Source organism: Hirundo rustica, chromosome 3, assembly GCF_015227805.2.
Source record: "Hirundo rustica isolate bHirRus1 chromosome 3, bHirRus1.pri.v3, whole genome shotgun sequence".
Classification (NCBI taxonomy): domain Eukaryota; kingdom Metazoa; phylum Chordata; class Aves; order Passeriformes; family Hirundinidae; genus Hirundo; species Hirundo rustica.
This window is the reverse complement of record NC_053452.1, coordinates 18,848,931-18,871,938: the sequence shown is the minus strand read 5'-3', so window position 1 is coordinate 18,871,938 and position 23,008 is coordinate 18,848,931. Positions and strand designations below refer to the sequence as shown.

General features: G+C 44.8%; 1 protein-coding gene across 1 annotated transcript in view; it reads right to left on the bottom strand.

Annotated features, from left to right (window-relative positions):
• LOC120750696 (calpain-8-like) overlaps positions 1-17,603 on the bottom strand; it is a 30,134-nt gene extending 12,531 nt beyond the window's left edge. The window contains exons 1-9 of the mRNA XM_040059637.1: positions 17,367-17,603; positions 15,104-15,173; positions 6,707-6,825; positions 5,456-5,589; positions 4,944-5,112; positions 4,000-4,083; positions 3,155-3,240; positions 1,725-1,799; positions 503-663 (exon numbers count right to left, since the gene is read on the bottom strand). Coding sequence (XP_039915571.1) covers positions 503-663; positions 1,725-1,799; positions 3,155-3,240; positions 4,000-4,083; positions 4,944-5,112; positions 5,456-5,589; positions 6,707-6,825; positions 15,104-15,173; positions 17,367-17,603 — 1,135 coding nt within the window. The remainder of the gene's footprint in view (positions 1-502; positions 664-1,724; positions 1,800-3,154; positions 3,241-3,999; positions 4,084-4,943; positions 5,113-5,455; positions 5,590-6,706; positions 6,826-15,103; positions 15,174-17,366) is intronic.
• Between the last annotated feature and the right edge of the window lie 5,405 nt (positions 17,604-23,008).

Genomic DNA, 23,008 nt, shown 5'->3' with positions numbered 1-23,008 from the left:
ACCAGGGTATTTCCTGGGACCAGTGACCAACAGGGAGGAGCTGATGCTGTTAATTCCAGCCAGTCATTTATCTCCAGGAAATGTCCTTGGCTGAGGCTGCTAATGTTGCAAGAGGACGAAATGCCAGACAGCCTCTCCAGAGGTCTAACCTGAAAAGGAGTTGGAAATAACAGTTCCACTGAACTGTGACGCTTTCCTGGCCTACCCAAACCTTGAGAGGATTAGTCCAGCCAGTAGCAAAAGCCACGTAAGCAGGAAAAGCAGACAGAAAAAATAATATATATACATATAGCCACAAATTAACTGCTTGGTGGGCTGATTATCCCCCACAAGGAAGTAAGTGTGAATTAGATCTTCATTTAAACTCCCAGGCTTTTGCTTACTGTCTAAACCCCTCAGAAATTGTTGCACCCCCAAGCTGTTCTTGTCCCTGCAGTTCACAAGCAGTTTTTGAATGTTTTGTTTGGGATTTCACCAAAGGCCCATTTGGTTGAGTCCTTACCTTGGTAGTTCTGGCAGCCCCCAGCAGATGAACCCCGTCTCCACTGTCCATTAAACAGGGTCAGGTCCCATTTGTTGACCTTGTTGCTTGTCAGTGTGTCAGGAGTCAAATTGCAGATCTCAAGGCGGCTAAACTGCCTTTGGAAATCTGAAAATGCCATCCTGGCACACAAAGAGACAAGGTTAGCCCATCAGCCTGCAACAGATGAGGTGGCTGTGGCTGGACACCTCTCCCAATGGGGCAGCAAACATTGCTGCTGCAGAGCTGTCCAAAGCTGCATTTAACTGAATTCTGAAACTTGGAACTGGCTTTTGGGAAACAAAATTGCCCACTGCCTGAATGAGCTGTACCTTCTGGAGACAGCCTGTGTCAATGGCTGTTACACATTATGGGCTCAGTCAAGCCATTTTCTGTCACCCTCAGCTGTGGGCAATCCCTCATGTAACATGCTTCATAAACAAATACACTTAAACTAGTGAAAGAATTTCTGTCAAGAGATCCCATTTCAAGGGAGTAGGAGTTGGCCCTTGGGAAAGCATCACTCTGTAGGAAAACAGCCTCAGCTTGGTGTTTTGCTTCAGTCCCATCATTGATGTTTGTTTTTACCATTCCTGGTAGGTTTGCATGAGTGACAGACCTTGATTGCTTCATGCTGCAAGCAGAGGTCTGCTCTGATTTCCTAGTGCCTGATGGCCCATGCAGCTGATTGCACTGGAGGACGGTGGCCGTTTATCTTTCCAGGCTAGGACAGAGTGACATCAGCTCAGCACTGATCCATATATAATCAGATCAGGGTTAGGACCGGCTTTCTATTAGGTCTGAGTAAATAGACTCTTCCCAAGCTGGTAATCTGAACTTTTTCATTAGTGTGTAGCATTTAAACAAAACAAAAAACAAACAAAACAAAACAAAAACAAAAACAAAAAAACACAACAACAACAACAAAAAAAAACCCCTCAAAATGTAGAGCAGCTGAGGTTCATTCTTGCCACCTCATTAATTTTATTACCATCTGGTCTCTATATTTTGGATAAGTGCCGAGTTACGCAAGCTCTAATAAAAGGTAATATTTGGATAGGAAGGGATATAAATAAGAGACTAACAATGCATGCATGTCATTATTAACCCCCTTGGTGCTGGCAGTTTTTCCTCCATCCAATTGATAGGATTGCTTAAGGCACACAAAATATCCAAAAGAGTAAGCTAAATGAACAATTCTCACCAAAACTCTCCATCATCTACTTGCTTATCCAGAGCCTGTTTTTGTTTGGGATCAACATAATTCCACTCAGGAGCACTGCAGACAAAGCACAAAAGCACACTCTTCAGCTGTTGCATTTTATTCGACAGGGAGATCTGAGTTAGATCCTATCTCCGGCTGATAAAGGAGTATATATTTCTTCAACAAATAGACCTTGTGCCCCTCCAAATGAAAACACACCCTGCAACCTGACTGTACTGGGCTGGAATTAGACTGCTACAGTATTTGCCACAAATAGTCCTTGAATTGAATCTCCCCTGCCAGGTGCCAGAAGGTACAAACAGACTGGCTGAATTAGAAAATTCACAGCCTGAAAGTCAGTCAGAGCTTCTGCACTTTAGGATCTATTGGGGTGCCTGATATCCTCCCTAGGGAAATGATATAACCTCCATTGTTGGGTGTCATGGAAGAACAGGAAAGTGACAAGGTGAAATCAGAAAATTTACTGCAGAAAACAGTGTTGCTCCCTTGCCATTCTGATATTAATGTGCTCAGGGTGGATTTTGCTCTGCTCTGCTCCCATGTGACAATGCAGTTCTGCACCTGCTACAACCTGCAAGGTTGTCCCATGGTAAAACAGGTGCAACAAAACCAGGATATGACATGTATGCCTGCCTGAGGCACCTTACCTTGGGGCTGAGCAAAGCAGCTCTGATGAAATTAAAATTAATTGTAAGGTTATCTCTATCCTTGAATATGATACCTCAGCATCCAGGCTGCAGTCAGTCAGGACAGGAAACTGAAATCTCAAAGTGCTGAATAAAAAAATATATTGTGGCCCAAATGACAGTAAAATTTATGCCATTCTAAACATAAAAATAAAAGAAATATTGTCACTACCACGCTCCCAAGATTCCAAGATAGTTGAAGCCCAGACAGTTTCTGAGAGATTTTGAAACTTTTAGGTCCTTATCTTAGTCAGCATCCCCACTTTTTCAAGATTCTCAGAGAGGTACCAAATTCTTGTGTGATTTAGAGCTGAGCAATCTCAGAGTCAAAGCAGAGGTATAATGGTTTATCTTTGCTTTAACTCCCAGGAGCAGGACTGGTTTTTATGTTTTACTTAGGTCCTGGAACCATTGGTAGAATCAAATTGAGAAAAACTGTCTTGCAAAACGACGTGGATATGGCTTACATTGGGCTGCTCAGAGTTAAACCAAGGGCTGTTGTCTCTGATGAGAAAGCTCCGCCTGAGGCAGGTATTAATGCCTGCTGGAAAGGATGGATCAATAACCAACCTTGGTAATAAATTAATAGTGTTTTATTCCAACTGATTTAGTATCTCTCCTAAGTGTGCCTTGTGATTGGATTAACTGCATTGTCCCAATTTAATTTTTAATAGATTCCAAAATACACCAAAGAGAGAAAAGCAGGGGCATATAAAAACCTACTTATCACTCCAAGATCCAGTCCATTCTACTTCACCCCAGGGATTCCTAAGCCTCACTAGTTTCTCTGGCCGTCCTCGGTAATATACCTAAAAGATCCACAACAAACAGAGCCTGAGCACTTCCATTATTCCAATCATCAGAGGACAATTGCTTTTCAGATAGGATAAACATGATTTTTAGTTGAGTGATGCAGTCCATTACAGTTTGCAATAGTTAAAAGACACCTAGTTGCCTTCCACCCTTATTTTACATTATCCTGTGCCACCAAGTGAGTCATTAGCTGCAGCACTCACCATTTCACATAATGATAGCAACCTGCAAGGAAAATCGTCAGCTACAAACCAGCAGAATATCTACATCCTCAAAAGCAGGAAACATTGCACAACACAGCAAGGTTGGAAGGAGGTTATCTGGCATGGACATCTGTGTAATGATTGCAGTTTCAGAGGAGCAGAAATACCTGGGGCTCACTCTGAAGATGAGACTCACAGCAGAGTTCATTGAAGATGCTTTTACTCTTTTCCCATCATCTCTGACTGGGAAATTGCTTGCTCCCACCTCACACAACATAAACACGTGGGGAATGGCTGCCTCCTCACCTGCTCCTCCTTTCTGTACCCTGAATTTTGGTAACAGCTTGGCCCTGCAGAGTGTGCTTCACACCACTACCTGTACAGAGCTTCTGACCTGGCTGAGTACAACAGGTACTTCCTTTTTCTGTATGAATGTGTAAAAGTTAGGAACATTTTTATGGTCGGTCACTGAAACACATCAGAAAGTCGAAGGCACTGCAGTGTTGCAGCCCCAAGCTGGTTTGCAGGATGGCCCCAGAGAGGCTGGCTTACCTCCTCTGCTCCAGTGATAGAATAAGCATGTCCTTTTACCAGCTTCAGACTTGTGATTGCTTCTATTTCAGCTGTAGTAGTTATCTGGAACAATGAAAGTATGCACATTTATGATTACACATTGTGTATGAACTGAGCCTTCATAAGCAAATTAATATGGGGGAAGATATCCAAAGTGGTGTGCACAATGAATACCAATATTCTTGATGCAAAGTATATTAAATTAAGGTGAGATCCACAGCAAAAGCTGCAGTTTCATGCCCCTTAATATGCAGTCTGAGCACAGAAAAATTCAAGAATGTACAATGAAATCTAAGTCCAGTTCCCAGCTCAGGTCAGAGACCCAGTCACCTGCAAAGACATGTTCACATGAACATAGCTCTAGCCTGTCTCAGTCGAGATCCAGTATACCAAAATTGGAACTCTGGTAATTCTATACACCACAATGCAAACAAGAAAATGAAACAGGATGTGAAAGGTGTGAAGTTTCCAAGACATGTCCAAACATCATCTGTAATTTGACACTATTTGTATTACAGATGTCAGTAGTTTTTAGGACTGAAAACCAAAGCCAGAATCAGACTGCAGGCTACAACCAAGTGTCTCAACAAGCTTTCCTCTGGCAGTTGAGTATCTGGAGCTGAAATTACACAAAATTTGAATGAGAAAAGATATTCAGAGGATGGAGTTCCAGAAGACCAGGAGGTTGTTCACAGCTCTATCACATCCTGTCATGTAAGTAGGGAGACATGATGAGCATTGGTTATTTAGAACTTTGTCCAAATTTTTTGATACTGAAATCAGTAAAGATCTCACATTAATTCAGTTTGCTCTTCTATCAGACCTTTCTACCTATATCTTACATTGGTCTGGGCTTTTGTCACAGTACGGGCCAGAGTCCCAAGAAGAGGAGTAAGGAGAGTAAAGCTTTGTCAGCCTCTTACATCGATGGAGCAGCCAAGCAGTGACCCAGCTCTCAGGGCCTTCTGGATGATTTGGTACAGGTTTGAAGGAGCTCTCCGCAGCTCATAAGACTCAGAGATGCCTCCAGTAAAATCCTCAAAGCCCTCCACAGTGGATCCTCCTGCTAGAGCTTCGTAAGAGCCATTCAACCTGGGAGAGAAATATGGAGCTAAAAGAGCTATACAAGGGTCCCTCTCCACCTGCAAGCACAAGGAACCACAGAAAGAAGGGTTTATCATTTAGTATCTCTTAACTTGGTTGGCCATCAATGTGACCTGGGGCAAGAAAATTCAAGCCCCTTGAAATGCAGTTGGCAACACCCTTTATGGACCTAGAGGGAACTGTAAATGCTGCGTGGGAGGGAAGCTGGAGGGAGGCTGGAGGGAGGCTGGAGGGAGGCAGCCTTAGAATGAAGTGTGTTGTGACTGACACCCCTGGTCTGGGCCACCAGCAGGGGCACAGCCAGGGGCACAGCTCCCACCCAGCCCCGTACTTGGCGTAGGCCTTCTCCAGCAGCGCGCTCCAGAACTCGTTGCCTTCCTCCGAGTGCACGAAGAGCAGCTTCCCGTTCTTGGTGGGCAGCCTGTCATCCACCACCACGTCCACCCACTCCCCGTACTGCCAGAACTGGGGGAAAGAAGAAAGGAAAAGATGATGGAGGCTGGTGCGCCCATAGTAGCTCCATGCTACCATCCTCCTACCCCTTCACCTGTCATCACTTCCCCCTGCATAAGTAGCTTACTCCCATGCTGGATTCCTCTCCTGTGTAATAGAGACAAACTCCTCCCAGTTCTGTGGATCGCTCAGCAGGCTGTTTAATGCTATACTGAATTTTGCTGATAGGAAATATTAACAGCATCTTGTTGTGCATAGCATCAAAACCACTGTCTGAACACGTAAACTGAGTTTACATGGTGGACAGCCCAGAAAGCCAGCATGGAGGTAGAATACTCTGATCTAGCTCAAGGCTCAACCCTTAAGGAAAAAAAAAAAAACCAAAAACCAATATGCTTGCAAAAACTCCTGTAAGGAGAGGTCATCTAAAGGGGAAGCACTCAATAGTGCTAATCCTTTCTGAAAATACGAGGAAATGTGTGAAACACTGCTAGTGCTAAATTTTAGCCTCAAAGTTAGAAATGTTTACTCCAGGATTTGCTGCATTCCTGAAAGGAGAGATGATAACTCACACCATAACACTCAAAGATGAGCTGGTGGAAGGGCTAGGTATAGGTTCTAAAACTTCTGTCCACACCAGAACAGCTCCTTTAGCAGGGTGAATCCACACTGCTCCCACCTGAGCTTAACCTCCAGCCAAAGCAGGTTGGCTAAATTCCAACACTCTGGCTCCACAGGCAAAGGAAATAAAGGCAAAGCAGGGATGGAAAGGGAGGAAGGAGAAGAAACAACACCAGCCTGAATTCACTCAATAGCTGGCAGCAACAGAGCTTGGTTTGGACTCTTGTGGCCTGATGCTTCGGCTCAGTTTACAAAATCTGTAAAAATCCCCAGAGCCCCATCATCTCTAAGACAGCAGAACCTCATCAGTGAGCAGGTCCCATTTAACATTATTTAACTCTGTTCTTATTTCCTTTTTCTCTCCCCCATTTCACATACACACTGTAACTGTTGATTATTTCATGTGTTCCAAACAACAACAACAGCAACAACCACCACAACAAAGCTGCATCTAGTTAAATACTAGCATTTTCCTTTTTTATTCTCAATCCTCTGATCGTACGGGTACCTGGAAATGAAAGATTCCAGCATAGTCCTTCTGGAAACTCTGAGCCTTGGGAACAACACGGAACAAAATATCTGGATTCAAAGTGAGAGATGCAATGGCAGCTAGGAGCCAGCAATCACCTAAAACACACATTACAAGGCAGAAAAGTCCGTTAATAACTTCATTAAGTCATGCTCTCACTTGGACTAAAATGCCAGCAGTAAGAGCTATGCCAGACTCCCGTCTTGGTTCTGCAATCCATTCTTGTTCTGTTATTTCTCTCTTTTGCTCATTTTCCACTCACCCAAACCACACAGGTATCCTGGGGCCTCTGAGGCTGACCACGGTAGTAATTTCAATGGTCCAGTTTGTGCTTTGATTTTGTAATGAAGCTGTGAAAACAGGCTGCTTTGCCTAAGCTTGTTAGTGCCCTCAGGAGATCAAGGACACAGCCAGCAGAAGGCATTTGAGGTACGTGGGTTGAAAAGTGTGGCTGGGCAGGACAGAGTTAATGACCTGTGTTACTTTAAGTAGACTCAAGCCACCACATCTGGGGCAGACAAGGGCTTAGGAGATGTCCAGGAGAGGGCAAAAGCTCTGGGTTGATAGAAGGATGGTGAGACTTCCATTCCTATCATTTGGAGAAGATTCAGTGGATAGCGGGAACATTTGTGGGCCTATTCCTCCTCAACCCGTTTTTGAAGGTCTGAACTTGAACTCAGAGCTATTGCCAGAGATTTGCCCAGCAGTCTAATGGAAGCTGAAGTCTCCTGGGAGCTTTGTGAGTAGGTGAGTCCTTTCTTTGACCCATTCCTTATTCTGGAAAGCTGGGCTTTCCCAGCCCTCCCTGGAGGCTGTGTGCCTTGCAGCTGGAGCTGTTTGCTGGAATAGTTACCTGTTTATTGAGGATTGGAGGCTGGGTAAGCAGAAGCCTCTGTCACACCAAAGGCGGTGCCCCTGGGAAACGCGGTGACTCGCGGTGTTTGCGCACTGCAAACAGCAGGAGGAACTCTGTGATTCTGTTTTATTTCTGAGGTGTGCAGAAAGCCTAGCAGAACAAAACTGCTCTGAAGGTACTAACATTTTCCTGGTTTCCTGAGGATTATCTGTGCCAAGATATAGTTCCTTTGGCAGATGCATATTCTGCAGGAGGAAGTGGCATCGCAGCTCTTGCTTCAGAGGAAATAAGCAAATTGAGAAGCCAATGAAAGCGTTTAATCTGCAGCAAGACTGAACATCCTGGAGCAGCAGTTAACTTTTTATATTGACTTGGGGTTTTTGATTCAATGCCATGGTGAACACAAGTGTAGAAGTAGGAGGAAGGGCCTTGCCAGGCGCTCTCTGCTGCCTGTACCCCACGGGGGGGAGGTACCCAGATGGCTCCTGTGAGCTGCTTTGAGAAACCTCTGTAAAGGAGTGTCCCGGAGGGATGACCTTTAAGTGCCTGAGCTGGCTGACCACACCATGGGTCCCAACCCGTGACATGAAATATGATATATTTCTACCTGTTATGGTAGTTCAGGCCTTTCTAAAGAGGAGGGGAAATCCATTCTTAGTACGTGAGGTGCTGCTTGAGCCTTCCTCAGGATTCTCTGCCTTATCTTGGCTGCCACATTCAGAAAAGAGCATTCAAGCTCAAAGTGGGCAGACAAATGGTTGGATTGCCTGCTTCTCCCCCATGCACCTGCATTTTTTTACGAGAAGACATTAAAAAATTTTGTGCTGCTCATCCTATACGAGTGAAGTTTGAAGAGGAAGTGTAAGGCAGGTTAAATTCTACTTTGCAGAAAAGCTGTTTAAGGCAAGAGCTCTTAGTTGAAAGATAATATTTCCTTTGCAGAGAAGGAGATAAAATGAAAGGATTGTGATTGTTTAAAGTGGAAATAGGGAAAAGCTGATGCTCTGCATATAGAAAAGAAAGTCCAGAAGCCTCAGACTGTAGAACACCTATGAGCAAAAACCTCCTCAAGGAGGAATCAACTTGCTGGCCTGGAAGTTTCCTCCCAGCCTTAGGTACTTATGTATAAAATAAGCAAAATTGTAAGAGCAAAAGGTGTGGGGGGAGAAAGGCTTTAAGAACATTCTCTCCCAAGGAAATGTGGATGCAGGAAGAAAAATGAGGCTGAGAACACTCAGATCTGCTTTGTAGCTATTTCTTTGAGGCTTTCCTTGGTACGGTGTATGCCTTAAGGCTGTTATAATTTCTGTTTTCCTTGAAGAAGTAGAAATAATGGTGGCAAGTCTGGGGAATGGATTTTCAGAGGAGGAAGATAAAAAGCCATATCAAGTCAGAACCGAAATCCTCATTTTTCTGATGCTCTGGCTGCCCCTGGCACACTGTGAAGTGCAGAAGATTATTTCTGAGAAGGTGGCAAGGTGGGTGTCCCTGGTGTTCCTCTTGTGCCCCTCCAACTTGTGAGACCAGAGAAAGCCTGCAGCAGTGACAAATTGGTGCTCTCCCAATGTGCAACACCTGGAACAGTTTCCCCTAAAATCCTGACCACGGTTTTAAAGCCAGTGAATGAGAAACTGCTCCAGGTTTTGCTGAGGATGGTGTATGTTGGATGAGCAACTAGGCAGAAGATTTGGTGAAATGAGGGGGGGGGTTCCTTAAATATATTGTTTACTTCCTGCCTTAGAACTAAACAATTTCAGAATCTCAGACCAGAGGATGCCAAATGCAGCGTGAAATCTCCTAAGGCGCCTTTCTTACAGCATGAATTAACTCCTTAGTGCTCGGGAGAGTGAGCGACGAGGTTGCTGCTGCCTGTCTCCAACACACCTGGGTGGTCTGACCTCCCAGGGAAGCATTTCAGAGCATGCCTGCCCAAAGCACACCTGGCAAGAATTGTGTTGGAAGAATTGCAGTGGTGGACTTGGCCCTAAAAGCAGCCATGCCTCCCTCAAGCACTGCAGAGTCCTGTCTCCAAACCTTACTTTCTGGGGCCTAAATATCTTTGACTAAGCTTGTGCCAGCCAAAAGGAACCAGCTGGGAACTGGTTGCTGCAGAGTAACTTGGTAAAAATGGAAGTGTGTCTGAATGTAGATGGTTTGGGGGCATCTTCGTATAGCAGAGATGCACGACATTTAAGCTCTTGTGATATTTACTTCCAGAGGATGTAGGAATCTGGCCCTATCAAGGAGCTCCCATGACAGGACCTAAACTGTGCAGCTGGCCTCTTCTTGTACACCATAACGGGATCCTGGCCTATTAATAAACCTTCTCATCCCTACTGGGTAATATATGACTAGTTCTAAAGGAGTACAAATTGACACCTCTGTTACTTTAGTTTTTCTGAGCCTTTTGATTTTCTTAAATAGAGTCAGATCTTTTTAGTTATTGTACAATATTAAGAGCAGTTTTCTACCTTTTCCCACAGATGTAACATAAACAAATCCTTTGTTTTTCATTCTCTGTCCTTTGTTTGCATATTTCTAACCTGAAAACAATTGTAACTGACGATTAGTCTGGCCACTGAGGCTGAGGGGTGGAAACCCCAAAAAGCCAATCTTCTGCTAGACCCACAAATTATAAAAAGTAAGAAATAAACAAAGGGGTCTCTTCTCTCGGCTCTCTCAGCTGGGAGCTGGTTCAGAAGGACCTCTGCCTTGCGAAAATCTCTTGTCTACGTGTGACTGCTTTGTGTGTCTCGGTGACACACCTCCTGTTCCCTTTTACAAAGTTCAACATCCTTTTGCCAGCAGCAAGTTTCGGAGTTTAGTTTGTGGTTGTGCCTACAGGACAGCACAAGAGCACAAGTTCCCCAGAAAGGCACCTTTGTAGGACCCTCGAACTTCTTCTGCTTCTGCTTCTGCTTCTGCAGGTTCTAAGTAATCTTTCACACAGTGAGGAAGCGATTTTATTCCATTCCTAAAACAGGAATTTTTTTTGAGGGAGGGAAAAAGAGGCCAATCGACCAATTAATTAGAATGTATTTCAAACAGGCTCATAGTCAGAAAAATGACAATATCAAAAAGCATTTCTGCTCAACCTATGAGTTTAAAGTTGCAGCATTTCAGCTTATAAAAAAACCTATTTTTTAAAAAAGCTGTCTCAATATTAGCCCTCAATATTAGTAAGGCTAAATCACTTATGGACACATATTGCTGCTTCTGTCCAGTCTCATATTTCACGAACAAAACTTCCAGACAATGGCTAATTACAGTGTTTACTGCTGCTGCTGAATGTCCTGTAAAGAAGCCAGCTTGATTTCTGGATCTGAAGTAATTTGAAATGGTAATAAAGTGGAATTTGGGTTTTTTAAAATTTTTTGGTTTTAAATTTAAGCAATCCTGACCTCGAGTTTGTGGTGGGAAGGGTAAACATGAAGCCTAGCTGTGCCTATCTCCTCTGTATGTGTGTGTGTGTGTGTGTATATATATATACACACACACACACATACACATATACATACTTGTGTGATCTTGGAGAATTATTTTGACTGTTAGTGCACTTGGAATAGAATCCCCTGCTGCTCACAGATGCCCTAAGTTGGCTCATGCTCTCAGTGCTGCCCAGGCAGCTCCTGGTTTACAGAGATAATCAAATTGCTGCAGCGAATAACGAATCCTTGGTGACCCGGCAGCTCAGCGACTCCTCCGTATTGATGATGTTTACCCAAGCATGCTCCACTTGCAGAGGCCATAAAATAAATGAGAAATTTGATTCGTTTCAGTTGCTCCAGAGCTGTGCTCAGTTTCTGTTTAGCTACCATCAAAGTGTCTAGACACAGAGCATCTAAACTCTTCTTTGACCTAGAGATGGTGAGTTTCAGCCAAAAATCCAAGAGTCTGGTTCCAGGATGCAACTGGACAGCACAGAGGCATTTCTGTCCTGATTCTGTTCTGGCTTGTTGCTGTTTCAGCAATGCCTGGTGTTCAGAAATGATCCAAACAGTGCTGTGGCTTCCTGGATTGCCTAGCAGCTCTGACTCTCAGCTTTAGTCTCTGCTGGAAGCCCTTGTTCAGAGCTAGTAGTACCTGGGGCACCACAGCAGAAAACAAGGAAGCACTGACCCACTAGCTTATAATTTATGGCGGTGCAGTTTGCCTCTGCTTTGAGATTTCTAAAGACTTTCTGAGGTTTTCTACGGAAATTAATTTTGTTCTGCAGCTGTGTACAGAAAGGAAAAAGAGAATCCAGCAAAGGAACAGGCTTTCCTCTCCTTGTATCTCAGAGTTGTTAGTGAAGGTATTTTTTATATCAATGGGACGTATTTGCTAGAACCAGGATCTCCAATATCCCTGAGTCCATGGGCTTAAATGTCAGAAGGGCCACGTGTTTTTGTCTCCAGCGAAATAAGTGAACAAGCCCGGTAGTGTTCATTTCTCTCCTGCCTACAACCACTTTAAAGGCTCCCCCAACGGAGTTATCTCAGAGCTGTCAGGCTTTGGTTTGTTTCCCAGGATACCTCCAATCTCCCCAAATCTGCCTGTAGGACAAGGCATGCACAGAGCACCTGTGGGCTGGGCTCCTGGGCTGGTTGAACTGGTGCATTTGCCTTGGCTCCAGGGAACTCCTCCAGCTGCCAGCCCAGGCCCAGGGAACTGCCAGTGCCTGGAGTGAACTCTGGGCATTCAGAACAAAAGGAAACTCATGAATATAAATAGTGTGGATCTGGAAAGCTAATATTAAACTGAGGGGGTTTCAGTACATTTTATATTATTTAAATTAAATTTTATGCCACTTACTTCCTAAGAACTTCTGCAAACAGTGCTCGGGTTAACTTATTCAGATAGCAGCAAGAAAATTTCATAAGTCACCTTTAAAAACTAAGACTATGTGACTACATTTCAAGTTGTTACTAGGCTATCAAAAAGATATGGTTCAAAGAACGTTTAAAACATTTTAAGACTTTCAAGTCCCCATCAAACTTCCCAAGCTGATATTCGTCTAGCTTATGTTGTTGTCAAAGAAATAAGTTTAATGGAGTGAGACCAACTCTGGATTTTCTTGTTCCTTTTGTTCATATAAACCCAGACCTGCAGTGTTATTCTTAAAGGAAAAGAAACCTGTCAGGGAATATTATTAAAAATAGGCTCTATTTCCCTAAAGGATGTGTTACCCAGTCACATACGTGGCTTATGTAAATATGTAATCAGGGTTTCTTTCAATAGAAATGTTTTACATGAGGGTTTTAGTAACAAGGACTTTGATATTTGAGGTATTGAATCAAATACTAAAAAAGCTTAGTATGCCTCAGAGATGTAAAGCAAATACCTGAAGGCTAGAAGGGAAGTCCCATGCCTGCAGTTTATTTTTGTGAAGGGTCAGTGTGTGTAGAAGCAATTATAAGAAGCCTTGCAGAAACAAATTGGATTATCTTTTATCTTTCATTATTTTCTCTCTGGGGTGGTTGTTTTTTGGGGTTTTTTTGAGGTTTTTTTGTGTGGGGGTTTTTTGTTTGTTTTGGTTTGGGTTTTGGGGGGGTTTTTTTGGGGTTTTTTTTTTTGAGAGAGAGTGTGTGTGTGTGTGTGTGTGTATGAGAGAGAGAGAGAGAAAGAAAATCAAACTCCTAATAATAGCAGAATCAGATTTTGGAGCTTTTCTTTTAGGCTTGGGATAGTTTTCAGGACCAGCCTTTGGGTTACTGCCCCCCAAAAGCTGTCTTGGCAAAGCCCAGAGCAAGACACCATTCCCAGATTCACAGGAGGTTTGGGGGTCCGGTTCTGTTGTTATCACTATGGATTTTGGCACTGATTTCTAATGAAAGTACATTTCTGTGGAGTCCCAGCCCACAAGGGACTGGGATTTCACAGAAACATTCAGCAGATGACAGAAACAGAAAAGGGCTCAGGGTATTGGTATTCAGTTTCTAGGCTAAGCACAAATAATGCACTGGCTTCTTCTAGTTTAAGAACAGATAATATTTTTCAGTTCTATAGCTTGTAAACTGTCTGGGAAAATGAGGTTTTACTTCAGGTGTATGTTCTTAAATTTTTTTTTTATGCCATTATAGAAACTTTTCAAATAGGAGGTGACAAGAAATGTCGCTTTCACTACTAATTTGAGCCATTCTCCTGAAATACAGTAAGTGATTTCCCCATACTCTGTTCCAGCATCCACCAAATAAATATCCTGGAGCAAGTATATGATTGGGCATCTTATTTTTAGCATTTGAAGTACAGGCCCACACACCAGGGAATTTTTTAGCAATTGCTTTAATAGTGCTGTGTTTACAAGAGCAGCACTGGCGTTATTTATCGCCGGCGACTCGCAGAAATTGTTTCAATCTCATTTGCACAATGGATGTGCCGGAAGACCAGTGAGGTCAGGAGCACTGCAGTTAGCAGCACAGGAGGGAGAAAGGCTGATTTCTCTGCGTCTAATCTATCAAATTCTCATTACAAGAGTTTCAGCCTTCTCGCCTCTCTATGCAGTCAAGGCTTTGCTGCCGCTGTCCTCTGCAGCTGGATCTTATCAGCGAGGCAGGCGGGGAAGGCAGCTGCTGCTGCAGCTACTCCCAGGGGGAGTAAAGTCCCCTTACAGCTCCCTTCTGGCCACTTGCACAGCAGCTCTGTTTAGTCAAAGCCAAGCACTGCAGAAAAAATGGGTAGGGAAGGTTTTTTTTATGATGGATGTCTGGGAGAGGATGAGTGCCTCCTGAGAGATACTTCCTCTGCATCAGGCCCTGATTCAGGGAGCTGAGCGGCACTGCCTTTTTTCTCTGTGTGGCTGGTTCCTGGTTGCTCCTGTCCCTGCTCACAGCTCTACATGAACGCTGTTCAAGCAGAAAGGATGGTTCAGCATGAAGGGCTTGGAACAATTTGTTTGTTGTGGATGGTATTAAAAACTTTATGTTCTCTGTCCCTTTCTTTCTGATGTGGTCCTTGTTCCTAACTCATACTTGGGCCGTCATGCTTGACACAAAATGGCACAACACACACCCACCCCTCTACTAAACTAAAGTTTCTGCTCTGTTCCTTGGTTCTTGTGTATTTGTTTTGCGTGAAAACTGGGCCAGGAACTTGCTCTGCCTCCCAAATAAAAGAACCCAAGGACTAGGCTACAGCAGAAAGCTTCCCTGGTATCCCTTGCCTCCTGAGTCTTTGGAGCTGCTCTTGCTGTCATGGGCACAAATCCCACTCTATTGCCTCAGGGCAAGTGCTCCCATGATTGGGTTGGCATCCACTTCTGTCTTAAGAGGTCAAAAGCAGACCAGTTTTCTGTTCCACATAATTACTTCCTTCCTCCAGGAGAGTTTGGTGTCTTCCAATTTTGACACAGCTCTTACAAGCCCACGTATACCCTGATCTCAGGCAGCAGTGCTGGTATGTGAGTCCTCTTCTTGGGTGTCTCTCCCTCCATACTATGTCTGGGAGATAGCCAATAAAATGGCCCATGTATCAGGAGTTTTTAAATGAAGCTTCATTTCTTTTTCTTCTTCCAAAAAGAAATTCTGAAACACTCTACATACCCAGCTCTCCTTGGCAGACATCTGTTCGGGTAGCTCCTCCAATTATAAACTGAGGGTTGGCACATAACTCCTGAAAAGACACAATTTCAAAGTTTGTATCACCCTTTCTGGTCTGAAAAGTTCCCTATTCTTCTTCCTTATTTCAATATTCAAAATCTATTAAACACTTTGAGTTGAACGTTTCTTTAAAAATAGATCCTTTCTCCTCTCTCTGATTAACACGGTCCCAGGACAAAATTTCTTTATTAAATTGAGGGCTGCATGTTTTTTGGTTTTTTTTTTAGGCAAATCCTGATGCCCTTTGTTACTAGGCACTGTCAGTGATACTACCGAGAATTTTTGTTACAGTGGAGACAGAGGTGAAAATTCACCTCAGCGTTTACATCTCATTTCATCTTGCTGAGATTTTGGTTCCAGCAGCACAAAGGAGTTGGTGACTGTGACTGCTGCCTTTGCCACTGGAACTGTGCTGAGTTTCCAGTGCCAACAGTGTGAAGGATGTTCCCCCAGCCTGACCCTGCTTCCTGGGAGGCCAACCACACAAATGCTTTTATTGGCAACAACCCCCCTTTCCTCCTGCCCCTTTGGGGCCAGCCAAGTAGGTTATGGCAATGACTGTCACTCCTATCCCAACTCTGAGCTCTCCAACAACTCATGGCCTATATTAGGAAGTCATTATTGTCTCTAGGGACAAAAGCCTTTTCTGTTTTTCTGAGAATTTTCCATGAGCTTCTGCATGGCAGCAAGGAGCAGTTTACAGGAAGCCTAACTTGGCAAGCAGGGTTGAGGACAGTTTAGGCAGTCACTGGCTCTCCTCGAGAGCGGCAGTTGTCAGCTCTGAGCATCCCATGGAGAGACGGAGACAACCCAGGACTTCTTGTGTATGATGAAGAGCCAGTTTGTGAATCTTCCCTCCAACAGGAATCATCTCAGCTACATCCTTTTGCTTCTGTCCAGTGGAGCAGGGTCCAGCAGTAGGTTACCCACCACGCAGAAGAAGGATTTGTGTAATTTTTTCTCTTCTCCCTCCAAAGTGCTGCACCTGGTGTCAGTCAGCTGCATATGACTTATTACTCACCCAGATACCTGTCCTTCCCGAGCCACTCCCAAGTGCCACATGCGCCTTTCACACAGCTGAGCTTCCCCTCAGGGGTCCCACGGGCTGGTCTGTGGCAGGCAGGTCCCTGTTGGATCTCAGCCCTCAGTTATTCCTTACCCTGCTCTGCTTGTGGCTGTGTCTCTGCCACACAATTGTTCCTGTATGAGAAACCCAAGTCTCATTTAATGAGTTTTCTAAGGCTGATCTTCTCCGAGGATAGGCAAAGCCAAGATACACATCCATGGTATTGGTTCAGGTAACATCCAGGTGCCAGAGTGAGGTGCTAATAGATAAATGGGGTTGCCAGGGTTATTAAACCCGGAGATACTAAACCTGCAAGTTTCTGTTTCTCACTTTTCAGGTGAAAAAATATTAAAGTTTAAAGCCTTGAAATTTTCTGTTCTTCTCATTCTCCTTTCCTCCACCCGACAGAGGTAAGTAATTTGGGGGAGAGGAATCCCCCAATGTTAATGTTGCAAAATGACAAAGGAGAAGTAAGTGGGGACAGAAATAAATGACTGAAAAATGAGAGTGCAGAAAAACCTCTGGAGCCCTGATTTTGTGACTTTAAAAAAAAAAAAAAAAATCATCATCTAGTCTTTGCTGATGAAAATTACCTTCTTAGAATCAGAGACCATTTCTAGGATACACGTATTCAGATAATAACATTTCCAGTCAGTTGCTATTTAACTGTTACAGGCAGCTTGAAGTGAGGCAGAGGGGTTTATTTAGGTATTGGCCTCATTTCCTGAGGAGCACTCTGGCAAGACCTTGGCTGCTACAAATGACAGTCAGTGGCTCCTGGGATGTCCCATGGTCTGGGGCTGGATATATGTGGGGCTTTTGCATCCATCTCTGGATCGCAGCCTGGACTTGTAGTTCTCTGGAACTGGGATGGACAGGAAGAAAGGAGGTTGCCATGAAGCAGGTACCCATGAAGAAACTACGGGATTCCCTGCTTTATAACGGGCTTAGAAGATTATTCCTTTCCCTACCCTCTTTCCGACCTTGCTTCTGCCACGGAAGTGAAGCAAGATAGAATTAAGAAAAAAGACATACAGGAACAGTGGATATTCAAGCTCACCAGTGATTTAACCTGGAAGCTCAGCTGGGCTTTGGTTAGGTTTGAACCCAGTGAAATCAGCAGTTACAGAGCACTCTTACCGTGGGGCGCTTCCAGACTATCCCCTGAGTTTTGAAGGAATATGGTCCCAGGTCCCGGTAGCCCAGGGCAGAGGGACAGGCTGGGAACTCTTCATCCTTGAACAGCGTGCCAGTCTGCAGGCACCGCCGCTTCAGGGCTTCGTAGTCCTGCTGCAAGTACTTGACGGCGTTCCCGTTGGATCCGAGCCCGTCCGCCGCTGCTCGCTCCCGGCAGAGTCTCGCCGTGAGCCCGGCCATGCCGCTCCCGGGCGAGGAGACGCGGGGAGCGCGGGCCGGCGGCGGGCTCGGGGCGGCCGAGGGACGGCCCCAAGCGCTCCCCGCAGGGAGGAGGCGCCGGGAGAGCAAATATGTACCGGGGAGAGGGGCGGGAGGCGCAGACATCACGGCTGGGATTCTGGGCACTGCCCGCTGCTACTCCCATGGTATTTGCTTGGTTTTGTTGTTTTTTTTTTTTTTTTTGGCAAGAGGCCAGGGAGGACTTTTTGCAGGCACACCTGTTAACAGATGGAATGAGACTGCGCACATTTTGTGTGCTGAAAATCAGGTTTAAGGATCAGTTCTTTAAAAATCCAGGTAAAGATGGTTAAAAACTCCTTTCCTCCTTCTGAAATCAGACTCTATGCTGTTGGAGGGTTGTGCAGCCACAAAACCTGGAGCTGGATATCTATAGCTGCAGCTTACATGGCGATGGAGATGCCTTGGAGTTTTAAAGCTAGGGAAAATTGAACCCACTTCTGGCTTAAACGACAAGTTTTCTTAGGAAGACCCCACTCTTTGGTACTCCCAAAGCAGTATGAATTTGTAATTTAATTTACTACCAACAAGAGGTGTGAAGTTGACAGAGCTGGAGCTGGTCACTTGCAGAGGACAAGGATACAACCCAGGAGCATGACCTAGGCCAAAAACGGGAAATTGTTTCACCAGATAGGAGGGAAGCTGGTAAGTCCTGCTACCGCTCTCCAGTGTCACCTTGGGCAGAAGTCACTAAAATGTCCCCATCTATAAAAATGGGGCCTTGTTTCAGCTAGTGAGAGATTACCCATCATATTTACAGTCTTCTGGTGGCGTTTCCTGCATATAAAATGTTTACAGGCAGAAAGCAAAGAAAGCTTCGGGTGCAAAAGGCTTTACAGACCTTAGGAAACAGCGGTTGCTGCTCTTATAGGAGAGAAACTCCATCTCTACCCTAGCAACCCCATTTTATACTGACACAGGGGTCCACACCTCCCTGGCAAGGTGGCTGCCTCTATAAGTTTAGGAACTGAAGGAGGAAATATTTTCCATGAAGCACAGCTGCTCTCTGCTGTCATCCTGTGTAAAGGCTGGGACTCCCCAGCAAAGGCACCGCCTGCTCAGCTGAGGGCTGGGTAGACAGGAACTGTGTTTGCCAAAGAGAATGTTTGGTGACCACCTCTAGGTAAATTTAGACAGAGGGCGTGGGGAAGGGAAGAGAGAATTTTTAAGGAATGAAACCTGGTGAGATAAGGAATCCAAACAGAGGCTAGCCGGGTTGCTTGTCTGCAAACATTTGAAGAGAGTGAATGCAAGGGAGGGAACAAAATGACTTGGTCAGTTCCAGGCAGTGAAGGCTGGGCTGAGGGAACTGATATATCAGTCACCCCAAAATTAAATGAATTCTGCTGAAATTGAGTAAAGGGAAAGGGTAGCCAGCGTTTGATCCCTGTTGCATTTCAGTACTTCCAGGCATATCTGTGTACTGAACTAGAGTGAGGAGTGGGTTAACAAAAGGTTGAGGGGAGGTTTTTTTCTTTCCAGGGTGGATTTGTTTTCCTGTCAAATAGACCCACTCAGGAGTACCCACGAGTACCCACTTTCTCTGCACATGAGGCAGAATGTTGCTTTCTTCCCCCACACTGCATCAGTGCCTTGTGCTGACATTTCCTCTCCTCCTGGGGTCCAGAGGAATGCTCCCACTTTTCTGTGATTGCTGTAAGCTGCAAGTTTGGCAACGTTGTTCATGGAAAAGCACGGTGCTCCAGCAACTGGAACTGGTCATTTTGAACAATTGGAATCTTTTGTTTTCCATGTACATTTTCAGATGTACACTTGATATGCTGTGTGATCTGTAACTCCAACTCGATGTGAGCAGGCACAGCAGGGGTGAACCCTTGTGCATCACCAGAGTGTAATAGGGAAAGACAGACAAAAGGTAGGAGCACCTCCCCTGTGGACACAGGTTGAGAGAACTGGGGTTTTTCAGTCTGGAGAAGAAAAGGCCCCAGGAAGACCTTAGATCATCTTCCATTTCCTAAAGAAGGCTACCAGAAAACTGGGGAGGGAATTTTTACAGGGTTTGTAGTCGTAAGACAAATGGGAATGTATTATCAGACTGCCAGAGGGGAGGTTTAGATGAAATATTAAGTAGAAATTCTTCACTGTAAAGACGGTGATGCTCTGGAACAGGTTTCCCAGAGAGGTTGTGGATGTCTCATCCCTGGAAGTGTTTAAGGCCAAGTTGGATGAGCCTTTGGGTGCCCTGTTCTAGTGAAAGGTGCCCTGCCCATGGTAGCGGGGTTGGAACAAGATGATATTTAGGGTCCCTTCCAACACAAACCATTCTATAGTTCTATAATACAACCAGATTTTAGTAACTAATTTCAGTTTTCATATTTGGAAAGAGACTGAGGACAACCCTTTTCTCTGGGGGAGGCTTAAACCAGATGGCCACCCAGAGAGTCCACCACAATTAATCGATTCTAGTGATCTGTCACAGCACTTCAAATCCATTTTCCAAGCTCGATTAGCAGCAGCATGATTTATTTTGTGTAGAATGTGATGCACAAGCACCATCTAGAGGATATAAAAGAGATGATAGTGACTATAGTTTACAGCAACAGCTGACAGCTGTATTATGGGAGGAGAAAGTTTTAAGGTTCTCCATGACTCAAAAACTGCTGCCGAAGTGGCATTAACCCCTAGGGTTAATAGTTATAACAATTATTCTGACTTTTTTTGTTTCTGGGATTTGCATATTTTTTCCTGGCTCTTCTTGCTTTCATTTCCCTCTCCCTCTTTCTTGGTGATAGCAAGAGGATGAGGGAAATAAGGAAGAACCAATTAAACCAGAAAAATGCATCACCTGGATTTCAAAGAAGAGACTGAAAATTCCATGCAGTCAGGACTGTTCTGTATATGGGGAAATCTTTAGAAGAAAATGATTGCCAATTACCCAGCAGTTTCAGATACATTTCTGATACAGTGCATTAGAGAGAAATGAAAGGGCTCTCCTGTACTGCAGCACTTGGCTAATGAGGATTGAATCTGCTTTGCTGTACTGTAGACCCTGCAGCATGGAAACAGATCAGTTTCATTCTGAGAGCTTGCCTTCTCATATTCTAGATGTATGTGTTCCTACCCACCCTATTGCTGTAAAAATTGAGTTAGTATCAATAAGAATACCATTGGGAGCTATGAAAGTTCCTAAATGTTTGTGACTAAGATCATTGGTTTATTGTTTAGTATTTTATCTGAGTGTTTGTGGAGGGACGGGTTGCACAAGCTGCAGACTCACAGGTCCCCTATTGGGAAACACATCTCAAATTAGCTCTGATCCTGCTTGATTGTTTTATAAAAGCCATAAAATTGTTGGTGCCTGAGGAGGAGGAAGATGATATCCTCCTGCAGAGGTAATGCCTGCACCCCATGTGTGAAGCTGCACAACACGAGTTAGGCTGATCCAGATTGACGGTTCAGCGCTGAGAAAGAAGCTGGGAAGGATTGCTGGATTTTGCAGGATGACTCAGGTCTTTCTGATACCCCACACTGAACTAGCCAGGGCTGGAGCCACCTTGTGATGATGGGGAAAGCTCAGTACCTCTCCAGATCCCAGCCTCAGACAGGAAAGCAATTCCCTGACTCATGAAACATCACTACCACTGCTGCAAGCCTCTTCCCCTGGGAAACCACCCTCATCCTGATGAGGACAGGGCAGTTCCTGGAAAGGAGAACAGGAGCCCAGAAGATGCATGGGCCCATTCCTCCCTTCCTGAGCTGCTGGCCATTTGTTCACCAGTATCCATATACAGTGAAAGGACAGAGGAGCAAGAGGGAGGAGGGATGATGCAAGGCTGAGCAGCTCTTAGTTACTCACAATTGCTGAGTGTGGGCACAGAGAAGGACAAACCCATCCTGCCTGAAACTCCATGCTGTGAGTGGCAGCTGGGTGCTCTTTATCAGGAACCAGAATGAGCTGCTGCAGCAACAGCTGAAACCACTCATTCACAAAATGTGAGAGCTGGTGACTTCTTTGAAGAGGTGCAGGTGTGCAGGGAGATGAAGAAGAAATCAGACTTCTTCTTCCTTCTGAAATTGCCTGGTTTTAGGGAGACACAAGTAGGTAACTATGCACGGAACTGCTACTTTCACTTAAGAATATTACCCTGGACTCACAGTCAAATGGAAATCACCTCTTTCTTAAAGAAAATGGGCATACTGTGTGAGTATGTAGAAAATGAAGGAACTTGCTCATGTAGTGTTCAAAAGAACTTCCTTCCCTCAAAATGTGGACTCCCATCCACATCTGCTGGGCTGGAAGTGGAAGTAGTTGACTTTCCTGGCTGCAGAGGACTTTGTGAGCAGGTGCTGGTCAGATGGCTGCTGGGACAGGCAGCTTCCCAGATAATAACAGAAATTCTGTATTACACCAATATATCCTTGTCCTGTCATTAAGCCACAGGATGGTCCCTGTACATCTGGGACCAGTCTAACAAGCCTGGGTGGCAAATATACATCTTCCCTGCAATTGCCTAGGTACCTCCCCCACTGCTTAATTGAATCTTTGCTGGTGGTTCAGTTTCTTTCTGGCTTTGTTCCCTTCTGTCCTACTCCTTTGCTGTTTGGCTCAGTCTCAACCCTCATTGCACTGAGACTCTAAGAAAACTCTGGTAGCTCTGCTGAACAGAGCAGCCACATGAGAGTCTTGCACACACTTGGTCTTGATCATTGTCCAGCAGAGGCTGTCAGCTGCCAGCAGATTCCAAAGTGGTCTGTGAGTATCATCTATGGGGCACGCAAGAGATAGCTAAGAAAAACGAAGTAATTATATGACAAATTTTTAACCCAGCTCAAACTCCTACATCTGCTGGAAAATAGGTAGAGCAGAGAAGTTCAAAAACCAAAACTGGCTTTGTGGGCCTGTGAAAATGTGAAAACCATTGCTTTGAACTGACTCTCGTTTCCTTTAACCCTGACTCTTGTAAAACCAGAGAAGTCTGACCTGTGTCTGAGCTGTACGGATTTGAACCACTGCGTGGAGCCAAAGAAACACTTTTTGAGCGGCTCTACAGCTCCCAGATCCATCACGTTAGGATGCAACACAGCCCACTGCGAGTTAAACTCCCAGGTGGAAAGGTGCTGTTGTCTCCTGGTCCAGGAGATGCCCTTGCCTGTGAGATAACTCAGAGGTGCTTAACAAATCTAAACAGCTGAGCAAAACCATCCTCCTGTGCCACTCTGTGTCCTGCTCGAGCTTTAGCACAGCCGTGCTGGAGACCTTGGCTAAAGGCACACCCTCAGTTGAGTGCACACAGCTTACGGCACGTGACATTACTGGATCTGCTTCCAGCCCTCCATGTGTGATTGATTTCCCATGCACTGCTAAAAAAACCAAACAAAAACAAACA